Below are 15,721 nucleotides of genomic sequence, written 5' to 3' on the forward strand. Positions count from 1 at the left end.
GAGAAAAGACAAATCTTTTACCATTGCAGTATTGGTCTTATTTGTCTGGGCACTTAAATATATCGGAAGTATTCATGAGCTAAATTGGATNGGTTATGGCAAAATCTTCCTCCGCAGTCCCAAGGGCGACATCATGAACGAAGAGGCTCACATTCACGTGGACGTGGTCTCGGACTTCTGGGTGTTTCGTCCCGTGTTGGGGGCTCAGCTCAAGGGCGTGGTCAACAAGAAAAGTCCCACCCACGTGTCGTGCCTCGTGCACGGCTGCTTCAATGTGCCTTGTTATCGACCGCCTGAGACGCCGGATTGGTGCGGCTCCACGGCCAAACTTGATCAAGTAGTGCGGCTCACCGTCCAAAAAGTGGACCTCTCCCAAAAGATCCCCTTCATCATGGGCACCTTGCAGAGCGAGAGCGTGGCCGAACACATCATGAACGACGGGTCTATCTTCAGCCAAGTGGAGGAGGTGCCCAGTTCCACGTTCAAGGCTATCAAGAGGAGCACGAGTGACTTAGAGTACGATTCGGGTATCGACAGTTTGAGTAAGAAGAGGAAACGAAAGCTCCTCGAAGAGACTGTGCCTGAAACGGAAGTGCCCGAGGCCGAAGAAGCACCCTCGGTCAATGACGAAACCATCCTTGCGAGTGCACCGAGCCCACCCAAGAAAAGGCGGAAGAAGGCCAAGAAGAGCAAGGGGTTGGAGACCAAGAGTGAAGAGGTGGAAGAGCCTGAAGTGGACAAAGAGGTGGAGGTGAAGATGGAGGCTATGCAAAACTCGTTGTTAGAGGCCATTTCGAGCAAGATCAAACCGAAAAAGAAGAAGAAATCCAAAGAATCCGCCGACTAAAACAGCTCCTTGGGATGAATCCGGCCCGCGAGCGATCTCGATTATTTTTTTTTGGAAATATAGTCCATGAAACGTTACATTGAGTTGAAGTGTTTATTGCAGGCAATCGTACAAGATTATTAACACAAAAGGCAGTAAGACCTTAGACAATCAAAAAAAAAGTTCAGCTACATTTGATACTTGCATTCTCGCCCCTTGATAACTAAACGCGCACGCTCAATGCCAAGCAAAACCTTTGTTCTAATTTTGCCACCTGGTGCCGAATCAATCACTTGGCTAGTTCACGGACTTCTGGAAATATGGACTGCGAACGAGCTTCACGCCAAATCGGCCTGCCTTTGGTCATAGCAGCTCTGAAACATTTTTCAAATTAGAGCAATAAGATAAGAAACGTAGATCTCCTCAATTAAAGGTAGGACATTTTTATATCATGTACATGTGAAGTGCATCGTTTCAAAGTTATGTTGTCAAGAGCTTATGTAGGTGATCAAGAGCACGCCGAAAATTCGAATCTTATGTAGTGTTTACTACATAACTTTGACCATGTCTCCCGATGTTCCTAAGCATATAGGTTTGGGCTGAAATTTGGCCAAATCTATCTATTCAACAAGATCTCGCGTTTGTATGAAGTGTTCATTTGGAATAAGATGAACCGTTTAGGAGTTTGGATATTTTGGCCTCTGTTCGCAGTCCACATCTCTACAAGTCCGTGGCTAGTTCTAGTGAGGTGGCCTGCCTTTTGTCATCAGGGAGTTCTTTCCAGATTTTGGCTACCTTCGTAAGAAAGCTTCCTGGAATGATTGGGACATGGACTTTTTCCCTTGGAAGATGACCTTGTTTCCCATCCTCTCATGTCACGGCAAGTAGTAGTAGGTGCCTGTTCCTTTTGTAAGATGATTTGGTATTGTTTCCATACAATTATGCTGTTTGCTATGATGGATAAATGAAGTACGTCGACTTGGCCACTTAGCTCCCGTAGTCCAAGCACCGACGATTTGCCACCAAGTGATAACCGAATCATCAAGCTCGCACCCAGTTACAAAATCCCACCTGAAGGAGATCCAGTTCGGTCTGTTTTCAGACAATTTTATCCCAAGTAGCTCCTTTTTTGCGAACTGCCTTACCGCTACTGGGAATGAAATGCCCAGCACTTCCAAGCCAAAAAAGTATTTATTTTATTTAATTGTATATTCCTACAATATCTGATCCACCAACGAATTATAGTGGTCGGATCTGGCTAATCCTTGAATACAGGGTTGATCAGGTATTTTGAACAAAATATTGTCGAAGTCTGACCAATAGAATGTTATTGGATCAACAACGCCTACGTATTCCCTACGAATATTTGAGGATAGCAGCTTGAACAATGAAGAAACCCAAGAAAGAAGAGAGTTGATGGACTTCATTGTTCGAACTAGCCTGGATTCTCGAGGGCTTGAAGGTGCTCTCAAAATGCACGTTAACCCTCTACGGTCACTACAATTGACCCTAAAGTTAGCATCGTGATATTATCTCTGGATTTAACAAGCGATATATCCAACCACACATTTGAAAAGCTTTACTCACCCTTAACTCGATATGCTTATCGAACTTTCAATTATTTTGCAGGACTACACCTACATCTTTCATGGATGAGACCTGCTTAATATCTTTACCTCCATTTATCTACGAGTGGAGTATTCAAAGGAGTTGACCCAAAGAAGGTCATTGAACGGAATTTCATTCCGTTCAGGGCCATATTACGCTCATTTACCCATGAGTAGATTCTATCTAGGTCCTTTGTAAGGCCAGTGGAATCTTGTTCATTCCTATTGCACGTTTAAATTAGTATAATTAGTAGGGTTTGAGTCACTCTACCAGTAACGCGTTACTTTTCTGCAAAAAAGATTGTAGATTCCAACGAATGTTCTTCTGGACCTACAGGACGCTCTAATCGAAAATTGATTAAAGACTCGAATTTTTACGATACATATATTAGGTTATAATTTTTAACCCTCGACCATGAGGCTTGGTAGACACAGGAAACGACAAAAAACTTTCGACAGCATAACATCAGCGTGACAAAAGTTTGAGTCACAAATCAGGGTGCCGGGTCTGCGATTCGGCGATAACATAGATCCATATCGGTAACGGAACGGTTTTTGAGCTCTCCCGTTGCCGTTCCTTTCTTCTTTTTCGAATTATGAAAAGGAAAAAAATAAGAAAGTTTCCATGCATATTTTTTTACACTCTGTCTCAAAGGCAATGACTTATTTGCTCCCGATGGGATAAGATGAATTGTCACGGAAGGCTGTGACAAGTGTTATCAACGGGGCTTGAGCCGTTACCGAAAAAAGTAATGCGTCACCATTACCCGTTACTTTTGAAGAAATAAGGGGGGCTGAAACTCCAAGAAAAAGGTTTATGCGATTTTTTTTCAACTTTAAGAAACATGACGAGAAACAAACGACTCCAATGATTATTTATTTGATCCTATCAGTGGCAAGAAGGCCATTGTTGTTGTTTTTACTTTTTTAGATTTGATTTTTCACGGGCTTTTCTAACCGCTACACGGCATGTCATTCCCAGCACTATTAAAATAAAAGGTAATAATTCGTCTATTTATTACCTTTCAATATTTACGGGATTTTTGGTCTACCAACGAATTGGACCTGGCAGACCGAGCTAGTCCTTGAATGTAGGGTTGATCTGGAATTCTATCTGAAAATTTGTCAAAGTCTGACCCGAAAGATGCTACACCAATAACGCCGTGTTTGTCTTTGTTCCCAACAACACGTTACTTCAAAAACAGATAGACTATGAAATTAGTACCGATTTTTACTCCCTCCATCACTTATTTTCCATATTGTTACAGCCATACCGGCTCAACAAAGCATGGCAAAATCGGTTCAACTGCGTCTAGTAAAGAAAATTTCCTCACACCCTCCTGCGATTTGTCTCTCGATAGAAATATAATCACATGAGAAGGGAATTTTGTTTACCCCACCCAAGAAAGTAATGCAAATGAGTAAAGGGCGAATCTGAAGTTGAATTGCTTGTAGAGCAGTAATTTGTGATGGATTTTAGGACCAGTCTTCTTCTTTTGACACTGTAGACCATCCACGCCTAGGGAAACCAATTACTCATTTGTAACCCTCTTTAATTTCTGCTCCACATGCAAATCGATTTCAAACCATTTGCTACCACCCTGAATTTGCACTTGATAGATTCAAAACATTTAGGCGAAGCTCTCCTCCTTACCTGTCTTCTTCGAATCTATGGATGGCAGCTCTTGGGAGCAATCCAAGACTTCACCAACATTCTTCTATGCTCTCCTACCCAAACACTTGTTGTGGAAAGACCGGTCCATCACGGAATATCTGTATACGAACTAAAGCATCGTCATGAGAGAACCACATCCTGATCCCAAAGAAGGACTCTATGCTCCAACATGTTGCGACAGACTTGGAACACGTACTTTAAGCTCCTCCTTTTCCCTCTTCCCGTTGTTTATATAAAGCCATGTTTCTCATGAATAAAAGGCAGTCTACGACTTACCAACTAGACCGACACTTGTTTCATTTTTCTAGGTAATACTAAGTCTCGCATCTTAATCTCGTTGGACTTGATTCGATTTGGTTGACGTGGCGCCAACCACAAAGTTGTCTACCATGACTAGAGACACTTAAACTACGGATTTAAAAACTCCATTTTATGCACTAGTTATTCATTTGTGTTCAAAGCCTATAAAGGCAGCTGTAAAACCTAATAATGAGCCAAAAACCGATAGATTGCCTTGAAAATTGGAGGAGTAACAAAAAAGGTGCAAAGAAGTGGCCATGTGCGGACATTGAGAACGATTTTAAGAACAACAAAACAGAGAAAAAGTTAGTAAGTAGAATAGAGCACATCTCATTCACTCAAGCAGCGAATTCCATTACGTGTTCAATTTTAGTTTCTTTTGGGCTTGGTATTTCACGGGTTTTTCTAAACCGCTAGAGGGAATGAGATCCCCAGTGCTATTAACATGAAAGGTTATAATTCGTCTATCTATTACTTTTTAATCTGTTTTATGATGTTTGGCTAAGCAACGAATTTGAGTGGGCAGTTCAAGTCAGTCTTTGAATGTCAGGTTGATTTGGAATGCGATTTAAAAGTTAGTGAAAGTCTTACTTGAAAGATGCAACCAGATCAACAAGGCCTACATATTCCCAACGAATATTAGAGGGAAGCAAATCAAACAATGAAGGAGCCCGAGGAAGAAGAGAAGTGGAATACATTGTTCGAAATAGCATGGATTCTCGGGGACTTGAAGGTACTCTCAAAACGTCAAAACGCACATTAAGCCTCTACGGTCACTAAAATTGACCCTAAATCCTGGGTTGGGACAAAGCTCATGGATACTTTTGAAGATGTGAAGAATAAGATACCTTTGGTACCTTCTCTGAACACAGACCCCACTGCAAATTAAATATTCAGTTGATTGCCCATGTCCATTCATCTCGAAAGTGCAACTAAATGTAACAAAATTTGCAACGTAATGATGAGTCATTCATTATTTTGTTTCACTCACCCACCAACGTGCTTGAATGTGGGCGACATGATTTCATCTTTACCTAATCGAGGTATGAGGGCACCACTGGAGGTCAGCCTGAACAGAGGCTCGTTGCTTCCGTTCGGTTAAATGTTTCTACCACATGGATGAAAACTGCAACTTGAGCCCAATCACAACCCCTTCAAAATTTCGTTCTTGAAAATGGTGTCGGACAGTTCACAGTTCACTCAAACCCGTTTTATGAAACGTGCAAGGGGAGAGTAATTGCTGTTGGCAAGGGGTTCTATTGAAGGCTTCTACTCAGAATTGGACATGCTGTCAAACGGTTCAGATTTGTGCCAGAACTGTGCCAAACTAGCTGTTTCGACTGCAAATGAACTTTTTCATTGCCACAACAGCTGAGACGAAAACATACGATAGCAGTGCCCTTGACCGATCTATATAGATAGTTATATATTATTATATATATAATATATATATATTGACGTGATGGACACATTAATAGGGTGCAATAGTGTATTGTGGCCACCCTGAACGACGAACGGGCGTGAGTGGTCGGGCATGAGAGATTGCTCGGAAGTACCCACGACGAGATCTATCATCCGCACGTGTAACGACCTTTTATATTAGAATATACATTCATCTAAAACTACATGGTGGCAGCGGTGCTCTAAGGTGAGGATTCGCAGATCAGTGGCGATAAGCTGATAAATCCGCCAGAGCGGAATCCACAAGAGCCAAAAAGTGAGGAGGAAGTGGAAGAAAACTCGGTGACGATGCCTTTTTCGATTTCGCCCGTGCCCAAATCGAAGGGTGATAGTTTAGTGGATTATATGAAATACTTCGACCGGGTTGCCAATAGCAATGGATGGACGGATGTGGAGGCCGCCAAGGTTTTTCCGGGATGCTCGAAGTCGGGTCAAAATGTGTTAGAGGACCTAGACCCCACAACGTTGCAAAGCTTGATCGCCATCAAGGCAGCTCTACTCCCAGCTGAAGAACGATTCAGGGAGGCAGCCGTCCAACGATTCTTTTGGGATTTGTCGATGAAATCAAAGAAAACAGTACAAGAGTATTTAAGACGATGTAAAGAAACGGTTCAGGAATGTTACTCTAAGTTTGCTAAAAGCAATCGCGATTAACTTGTACGAGATCGGTTTGTCCATGGGCTTGCCTCCCACCTGAAGGTTGTGGTCTTGAACCAGAAATCTGAGAAGTTGGAAAATGTCGTACAAGCCGCACTTATGGCCGAAAGTGTCAAACAAACTTTGGAGGATGCATCGGGAAGAAAGATTGGAAGAGGGACAACAAAGACTTCACAGGAAGACGCCAAGCCAGCTTGGATGAGCCCCCAGGTTGAAGGACGGAAGTGCTTTAAATGCGGAGACCTGGACCATATCGCAAAATGGTGCCGAAAGAAGCGCAGTTTCCAACCGCCATCAGCCGAGCTAAGGAGCATGGAGATAGGGACGTATTCTCGTCCACGGATCAAAGCTGTCATCAATGGGTGCAAGACCATAGCCTTGTTGACACAGGGGCTACAGATAGCGTTCTTCCCATGAGCCAATGTTTGCATCAGAGCAAGATGATACAAGTTTCAGAACGGCATCAGGCGAGAAATTGAGGATTCAAGGCAAACTTCCGTGCTATGTCAAGATCGGAGAGTGGGAACTGGAACACACATTCTTCGTGGGAAATGTAAGTTCGGTCACACTAGGGATGGATTTCCTTGGACCGAACCGTGTAACGGTAGAGGCAGCTACCAAGGCCATTAAGTTTGAAGGAAGTATAGTGGAAACAGGCCTTGACTTATCAACCGGAAATTCGGGCGGAAGTGCAATTTCCGTGATCGAAACAAAGGGGAAAGACGAAAATGTGTGGAGGGTCGAAACGATTTACGCTGAGGACTTGACAAGCGAAGAACCTTGGTGCCGAGGAGAGGGCAAAAGGAGTTGCCTCGTCCCGATGAGGTCGAGAAATTAAAATCGAGGTTCCATGCGGTGTTCAATGGTCTTGAAAAGCCAAGTTTGGTTGAACATGAGATTAAAACAGGCAATGCCTCGCCGATTTGTCTGCCGTCTCATCGAACGCCAGTTCATCTCATGGACAAGGCAAGTGAAACCATTAAGGGCATGAAAGAAAATGGTGTAGTGGGAAAAAGCCAGAGTCCATGGTGCTCCCCGATTGTGTTGATCAAAAAGAAAAATGGTGATGTCAGAGTCGCAATCGACTATAAGGGGTTAAACGAAATTTCAGAAAAAGACGCTTTTCCCATGCCCAGAGTAGACGAGTCCTTAGAGTTGCTAAGGGGCTCTACGGTCTACTCTGTGCTCGATTGTAACCAAGGTTACTACCAAATTAGATTGGCTCAACAGGATCAAGAGAAGACTGCATTTCGATTTCGCGGAGAACTGCTAGAGTTCAAGAGGATGCCGTTTGGTTAGCGTCGGCGCCGGCGACGTTCTGTCGATTGATGAGAATGATATTCGCTAATGACCTAACATGTTGTGTACTTCGACGACATTTGCATTCACTCAAAAAATAAGGAGGAACACCAGAAGCATTTAACGAGGTGTTTGGAACTGCTGGAGAGTGCTGGCCTATCGCTAAACTTGAAAAAGTGTCGATTTTTTCAAACGGATGTCGAATTTTTGGGATTTCGAGTGACAGGAAATACGATCAGACCAACAGAGTCAAAGTTGCAGACCATAGGGAATTCCAAGACCAAAAGACGCAAAAGAACTCAAACGATTCTTAGGGATAACGGATACTATCGGTCCTTAATGGCCAATTATGCTGTACGAGTTCGAGAACTGCAGATTTTGGCGGCCAAGAGCTCGTCATTCTCTTGGGAAAACCGCCATCAGGAGGCCTTTGAAGACATCAGAGGCGCTTTATGTTCTGAGTTGATGAGAGTGATGCCGGATCTGTCCAAGCCCTTCATTGTCAAAACAGACGCCAGCCTTCAAGGGATCGGATCATATTTGTTGCAGGATCAGATGGAGAGAGAGTGGTTTTGGAATATGCCAGTAAAGCATTCTCAGCCACAGAGAAACGGTATCCAATAATTGAACAAGGGGCTTATGCTATTATGTTTGCCGTTGAGCGCTGGAAACATTTCTTATTAGGAAAAAAATTCACGTTGTACACCGATCATCGGCCGTTGGCCTGGCTGAAAACAAAGAAGGATTGCCGTGAAAGCTGGGTCGATGGGCATTGCGACTCTCTGAGTTCGAGTTTGAGATCAAATACATCCAGGATCGGCAAACAAGGATGCTGATTGTCTATCACGTGCGGTGGCTAGTATTTCGCCATCTGGGGAGCCATCTAAGAAGAGAACAAGAAGCGGACGAAAGCTTTGTGAAGGAAAGGCAAGACGAACCGTCCAAGTTCGATATCCGGCAAGGAACTTGGTACAAAGCGAGTCAGGACGGCTGGCGAATGTGGATCCCTAAGTCTTACCGAAAACAGATTTGGGATGAATTCCACACGAACCTGGGACATGTTGGGCAAGCCAAGGTGAAAGAGTTGGTGAGTGCAAGATATTATTGGCCAAAGATGCGAGAGCACATTCGTTTGTGGTCAAGAGAGTGCGAGGAGTGCGCCAAGAAGAAAGATTTCTTACCTGCTCCTCCAACTGCCCCAATGGTCATGGTGGATTACAGCCGGTTAGAACCTATGGAAAAAGTCGCTATTGATGTCGTTGGTCCATTGCCGTGTGCCAACACCGGTGAAAGATATCTTTTGGTGTTTCTGGACTGTTTCACCAAATGGACAGAAGCCAAAGCCGTTCCCAAGTTGGGGGCTCGAGTTCTGGTGGAATGGTTCACAGAGTCTATATTACCCCGGTTCGGTGTACTACGAGAGTTGGTGTTAGATCAAGGATCCGATATGGCTTCGAGAGAGTTTCGTGAATTTTGTGAAGATATGGGAATCACACAAACGTTTACGGCTCCTTATCATCACCAATCAAACCCCGTGAGAGGGTGAACAGGTCACTGATGAATTTATTGCGAATGCATGTGAACGAAAAACAGACTGAATTGGCCGTCTCATGTGCCAACTGTGCTGTTCGCATACCGCGCTACAATTCATGAGTCCATTGGCAAATCGCCTAGTGAGCTATTGATGGGAATCCAACTGAGGTTTCCCTTGGATCTGAAAATTGGGTTTGTTCATGAATCAGCAACGTGTTTGGACGAATTACAGAAGAGGATGATTCATTATCGCCAGGAGGCCCGCATCGCGTTAAAAAAAGTCCATGGAAAAGCGCAAAGAAGCATATTATAAAGCCAAGAAAGTGACATCGCGGAGCTCCAAGTCAATGAGCTAGTGTTTCTCCGTCGCCATCAATACGCTCAGGGACAAAGCAAAAAACTGGCGCCCAATGGATCGGTCCCTTTAAAGTGACTCAACGAGTCAACGATGTAAACTGGTGAATCGAAGGGGATGGAGGAATCTCGAAAATCGTCCCATGTGAACTTATTAAAACGATGTACCGGCCCTAGCAAAGGACGTTGGGAACACTGCGAGGACGAGGCCGTCCCAAACAAAAAAATAATAATAACCCGGATTCTGTCTGATCTCGGCCATTCAAAAAAAAAAAAGACCGCCGTCCGAGATGGGAGGGAGGTGTGGCCACCCTGAACGACGAACGGGCGTGAGTGGTCGGGCATGAGAGATTGCTCGGAAGTACCCACGACGAGATCTATCATCCGCACGTGTAACGACCTTTTTTTATTAGAATATACATCATCTAAAACTACAGTATGTAGAATGAAGGAATTGTATTTTTCGTACAAGTCATAGATTCAACAAACAAAGAGATTGATGAAAATGCGTTGCTGAAATAGATTGTCGGTTGATCAAAACATGTTGGTAGTTGGGTCAAAATCATCAAAATCCAATAAACGGTGGGCAGGTAGGCATCAGTATGGGAATTTTGAAAGATTCCACCAAAGATGAAGAACTTCCAATTCCCGAGGGCCTAAAGCCTTGCATTTGGAGCATTTTGCATCAGAATCAATAGGCCCAATCTTGGTCTTATTCTGAAGTAGATAAAGGTTCATATTGAAAAAAAATGAATTAAAGGCAATACCACACAAAAGAATAAAACTTTTAATTGACCCCAGCCTACAAAGCCGTAAAAACGTTCAAATAAGAGAGATCATTTCAAAGTAACATCACTATGTTTGAAATTTATGAAAGGAAAGAAACAAATCAAATTTGTCATCAGAAACTTTTTTCTTGCAGAACCTTTACTCCCTAGCGTTTTAACTGGGCTTTAACCAATTCAAGGTTACTTGGAAATTTAGATCTGAGTTGTGCTTTCTACTTGGACTCACCTTTGCAAAGATTATCTGGGTCCTCTTTTCTCATTGTACCTGTCACGTAACTTGTGGCCCTTCGATCAATATTGCAATAGGAAAAGCATAAGCAACGATTGATCGACCCGTTGAAAGAAAAATACTTCGCCGCAGGCCGGGCCCTAGAACACTCATCTCGACAACCCTCAGGTGTTTTAAGATGATGAAGTGCTAGGTAGTTCCGGAACCTCCATTCAAAAACCAGAATGCAACCCACATTGTTTACAACACATCCTATAAAAAAATCCGATCGCGAAATCTTATGGAAATTTCCTTTTAAGCACAAGACTTGCCTTCAGCGTTGTTAAATCCGAGTAGAAGACACAGTAACGGAGCATATATATACCACCGCATCCTGACAAATGAATAATATTTCTTCATATTATTCTTCCTTTTATAGTAGCTCTTTTTCTTAAATGAAACGCAAGTGTGTGTTTATTGTTCATTGTTTATTGTATATTGCTTATTGTATACTGTTTATTGTATATTGCTTATTGTATATTGTTTATTGCATGGCCACCCATAACACGTCAGAGTGTCTTGAACAGAGGACGTTTTTCACCTCCTCCCTCAAAAAGTAAACAATAACAAACGGTGGCTCTGGGAGGCACCACAGGGCAGCCTGCGTGCTATGTGTAAAAGGAAATCTTTACCGTTTGATCTTTTTCTCAAGAACGATTATATAGTAATGAGTGAGACACATCAGTCTTGAAATGGTTTGATCTTAAACTTTTATATAGCATCATGTGCTATTTTCTTTATAGCTAAATTTCAGCGCCATGGGGCCTTTGCTGGATCAACAAGGGGTGAAGCTAATCTGTTGGTTCCACCATCCCTGCCATGGATCTTTGGATCATCTCATCCAACAATTTCTTGACTGACTTGCTCTCTAACCGGGATTGATCTTTTTTTTGGGTGCTAGGGACGGAGGAATGAGCCTCGCCAGGCCAACGAGGCCAGTCATCACCTCGTCTTTTTACTTTTTCCGATTGACAGTGTCGTGTCCATATCAGTTTGGTTCTCCGTCTGTGGGCAGGGTTAGCGTCCAAAAGTTTCCTTGAGAAAGGTCGGGGAGGAGATTCGAACCAGGGCTTTCTCTCAAACAAGAAATCTGCGCTAACCAATACACCACGTCTCCTCCAACAGGTGAGGCCCATTGAGTGGAAGTACTTAGCGTTGGGGTTCAACTCAATATGGATTGGAGGCCCATTCATTGCTCTGAGGGGTTTCCTATTGCTTGTCAAAATCAACGATTAGTGAAGACCTTATTGTTTTTGGACAGAATCAACAGATAAACAGTTAAATTATCTAGGAACACATTCACTTTTAAAGAAATTGACTTTTTGCTTAACAATGACCATCTTACCACTGGGCCTGTGCAACACTTGCAAAGCAACATTCATCTTTGGAAATGACATCAGCACTTATCAGGTCTTTTGACTTTATATTGATAGTAATGGTGAAAATAGTCTTTGAGCAGGACCTCGGCATCTAAAAAAAACTTATTTTATATCTTTGTTGAAAGGCAAGGGTTTTGGTACCGTTTCTGGACCTGAAAATGAAAACATGTTGGCATATGATTGTGAGTGTTCATTCAAATATGTGGTATTTCCCTAGTCCTGCACTATTATGATGAAAAGCAAATTTACCTTTTTTATTGTCAAATATGCGTGATCGGGGTTTATATTCTGTTCTGTCATTCTTTTTCTTTGAAATAATTCATAAGGGTTGTCCTTTACACGTGCAAGAGTGCGGCACTCTTCTTTGTATGCTTCCATGGCGCAACTAAGGTGAGAGGTTGCGAAATGTTAGCTGATGCGTAACACCCTCTTTAGGCTTGAGAAAGAAGGAAAAAAGAGAAGACTGAACACACCGACGTAAAGAAAAAAATTTAGAACAGACGGCTAAATTGAGACAGTTATGAGTTTGACCTTTAGTGTGGGCGACATCAAGTGCGTTTGTTTCATTATATTCATCAGAATTGGTCCAAGGGATTGTGCTTTTGTAAACTTACTTCTAGTTGTAACGTTAAAATAAAAAAATACAATGAAAATTGCGCGCTTGTTTGTTTGTTTGTAGTCAGAAGACAGGTCTCTCGCTCGGCTTGCTTCTAACGATGGGTGTCCCAATTAAGGGATATTCCCGCTCCGTTGTCGCAATGTCTTGTCCAATCCCCTGTTACAAGTATCCTTGGCTAGCTAGATGGGTGCAGACTTATCAAAAAGAGCTTTGGCAGCAGAAGTTGCCACACGTTTCGTTTGGGCGAACCAAAGGGCTGGTAAGTTGTCCCAAATCTTGGCAGAATGGACGGAAAAAGTTTTAGAACTCCGCCTCTGAACAGGCACCTTGCAAGCCGTCATTGAGCGGCTTGATCTTTNTGTTACAAGTATCCTTGGCTAGCTAGATGGGTGCAGACTTATCAAAAAGAGCTTTGGCAGCAGAAGTTGCCACACGTTTCGTTTGGGCGAACCAATCCCCTGTTACAAGTATCCTTGGCTAGCTAGATGGGTGCAGACTTATCAAAAAAGGCTTTGGCATCAGAAGTTGCCATACGTTACGTTTGGGCGAACCAAAGGGCTGGTGAGTTGTCCCAAATCTTGGCAGAATGGACGGAAAAAGTTTTAGAACTCCGCCTCTGAACAGGCACCTTGCAAGCCGTCATTGAGCGGCTTGATCTTTTTATCAAGTGTTGGAGGGAAGAGGATTTGACCATTGATATTACGGTCGCCGTTACCTCCATCCACGCTCGTGGTGTCTGTCCAATCAATTGCCCTGATGGCCATTTGGTTCAGATATGGCAATCTAGCAAAATGTAAGAGGTCCACAATCGTAACTTAATCGGCCCTTTTCGTGCCAGTTATTGAGAACTTGCCACGTTGTGGATCCACTTGGACGGATTTATTTGCCCCAGTTGGCTCCCCACAGCCAGCCCAATGGTAAGGAGTGAGCACAATGGCAGTGGTTCGACTGATTTTCCTAACCATAAATCCAAATGCTAACTGTCGTAGATATTCTCCCTAGGGAGGCAATGGGTGAGTCTTGCTATCATGCCAATCCATTGCCTGGCTTCTTTGACCAGACGGACATGGGGGAGAAGGTAAGGAATCATCAAATCAAGAAGCTCAAACTCCCTTGCCGTCCCAACAACTAAACCATTCGCCATGAATAAAAACGTTTCTTGCTCCTGGGACTTTATGTTGCCGTCAACCTTATGGTTACTCATATGCAGCTACTAATGCATGCGCAATGAAATTCTGGGTGTCTGCTGGAAACCCGTTCTTGAATGAAGCGTCACTTGAGTTGAGGTCGACATTACGTGAAGTGTATGAATTCCATTTCCAATGGCAAAGTGGGAAAAGGCCTCTGCCCGCTCATTCATGATAATTTGATCGGAATGAAGATCCTTGGCAATTGCCCGGATGGCGGTGCCATCAGCATATCCAACAGTCTCACCTCCACTGAGACGACCCTGAGTAGGTAGGGACCATTGGCTGGAGGCCAGATCGGAATGATACTCGGACATTCAAGCAGAACCTCCAGTTAGATAGAAGCATAACAGAGAGATCTGCGACCTCCATGGTTTCAAACAGGCAAAAGAGGAATGTTCGCCTCGTATATGTAGGTCACCAAGGCGGTGGATATCAAGGATTATGTCATGCCATACCGTAATGGCTTTGGTTGAGAAGGAGACGAACCTGGCTTGTTGACTGATGATTTTGAGCTTTGCTTTCTCCACGGCGAGTACAAACTGATAAATGGGTGCACATGTAGATAACTATTGTCGGTAAACACCTCAATGACGTTGACTGGAGCAATTCAAATCCAGCCTTATGGTCTGCGCTCTTGAGCTTATGAGGTCCCTCTGGACTCTGGCATGTTGACGAACAAATAGGTCTCCCAGATCTCCGAAGGGATGTCGGGCAAAGGGCAATAAGGTGCTAACAGGTCCTTGACTGAGAAAGACAGCATGTGCTCATCCATGACCTCCGGAAAGGTCAGGTTTCCATCAATGTTGGACACTAACTTTGCCAGTCCTTTTTTCTTACGTTTCTACCCACTTATTCTTTATCCGATTTTTTCCAAAATGTATTTGATCCTGGCCATGGCTTCGATTATTGATGAGTTGAGATGGTTGGTGGAGTGTAGGGTGAACAATGTAAAACCAACTTAACTAAGATCATTGAAAAAATTCAATCGGAATATTGTTGATTTGGATAGAGCTCAGAGGCGAACGACCTTTCTTAATAAACAATGGTCCTTGTCTTTTTGTTTTTGACTTGAATGTACCTTTATTGCCAATACATGTGGGGCGCATTGATGGCATTTTGCAATTCCACGGCCGAGTTTGCCAAGAGAACCAGTTCGTCTGCATACCTGAAACTGGCTAATGGTGAGCCCTTGGCAAGTGAGGGATTCAGGCAGGTCGGGTACACAAAGATTTAAAACGAATTGGTGTTAGTTCATCCCACTGCGGAAGGCAAAATAAGTCAAGTAGCAAGGGGGAGGTTTTCACCAGAACGAATTGATCATCTGAGTATTGCGTAGATGTCGACTAACAGGACACAGATTGAATGTATTAGCACTTCCCACACTTGAAGTTTGAGGAAAATCCGTGTTTGGTTCACCCTGTCAAATCGTTTGAAAAAATCCACAAAGCATCCGGACACTCTCCTCTTATTGCTGATGTAAGAATGCACAAATCCTTAGAGGGGTAAAACTGTTGCGGGGGTAGAGCGGCTTCTCCGGAAACCAAACTGGAACTTTGGACGAGATCACTATCCTCGGCCATCAAAATTATCAAAAGTAAAATAACGCAAATTTACTCATGCGAATCATGGGGGCCATAAGTTTTTGAAGACGAATTTGTACATGTTCACTGTGAGGCAAAATATTGTGCACTTGGAATCATGAAATTAGAATGTCACGTTGCCTTGGAAAGTATGCATCTAAATTGAACCACCTCTGCAATGTTGC

General features: G+C 43.3%; 1 protein-coding gene across 1 annotated transcript in view; it reads left to right on the top strand.

Annotated features, from left to right (window-relative positions):
- Window positions 1-905, top strand: part of LOC131877376 (DNA-directed RNA polymerase I subunit RPA43-like) — a gene marked incomplete in the record, with an annotated part of 4,941 nt that extends 4,036 nt beyond the window's left edge. The window contains 1 exon segment of the mRNA XM_059223016.1: window positions 98-905. Coding sequence (XP_059078999.1) covers window positions 98-847 — 750 coding nt within the window.
- Between the last annotated feature and the right edge of the window lie 14,816 nt (window positions 906-15,721).

This window comes from Tigriopus californicus, chromosome 3 (assembly GCF_007210705.1).
Source record: "Tigriopus californicus strain San Diego chromosome 3, Tcal_SD_v2.1, whole genome shotgun sequence".
NCBI lineage: Eukaryota > Metazoa > Arthropoda > Copepoda > Harpacticoida > Harpacticidae > Tigriopus > Tigriopus californicus.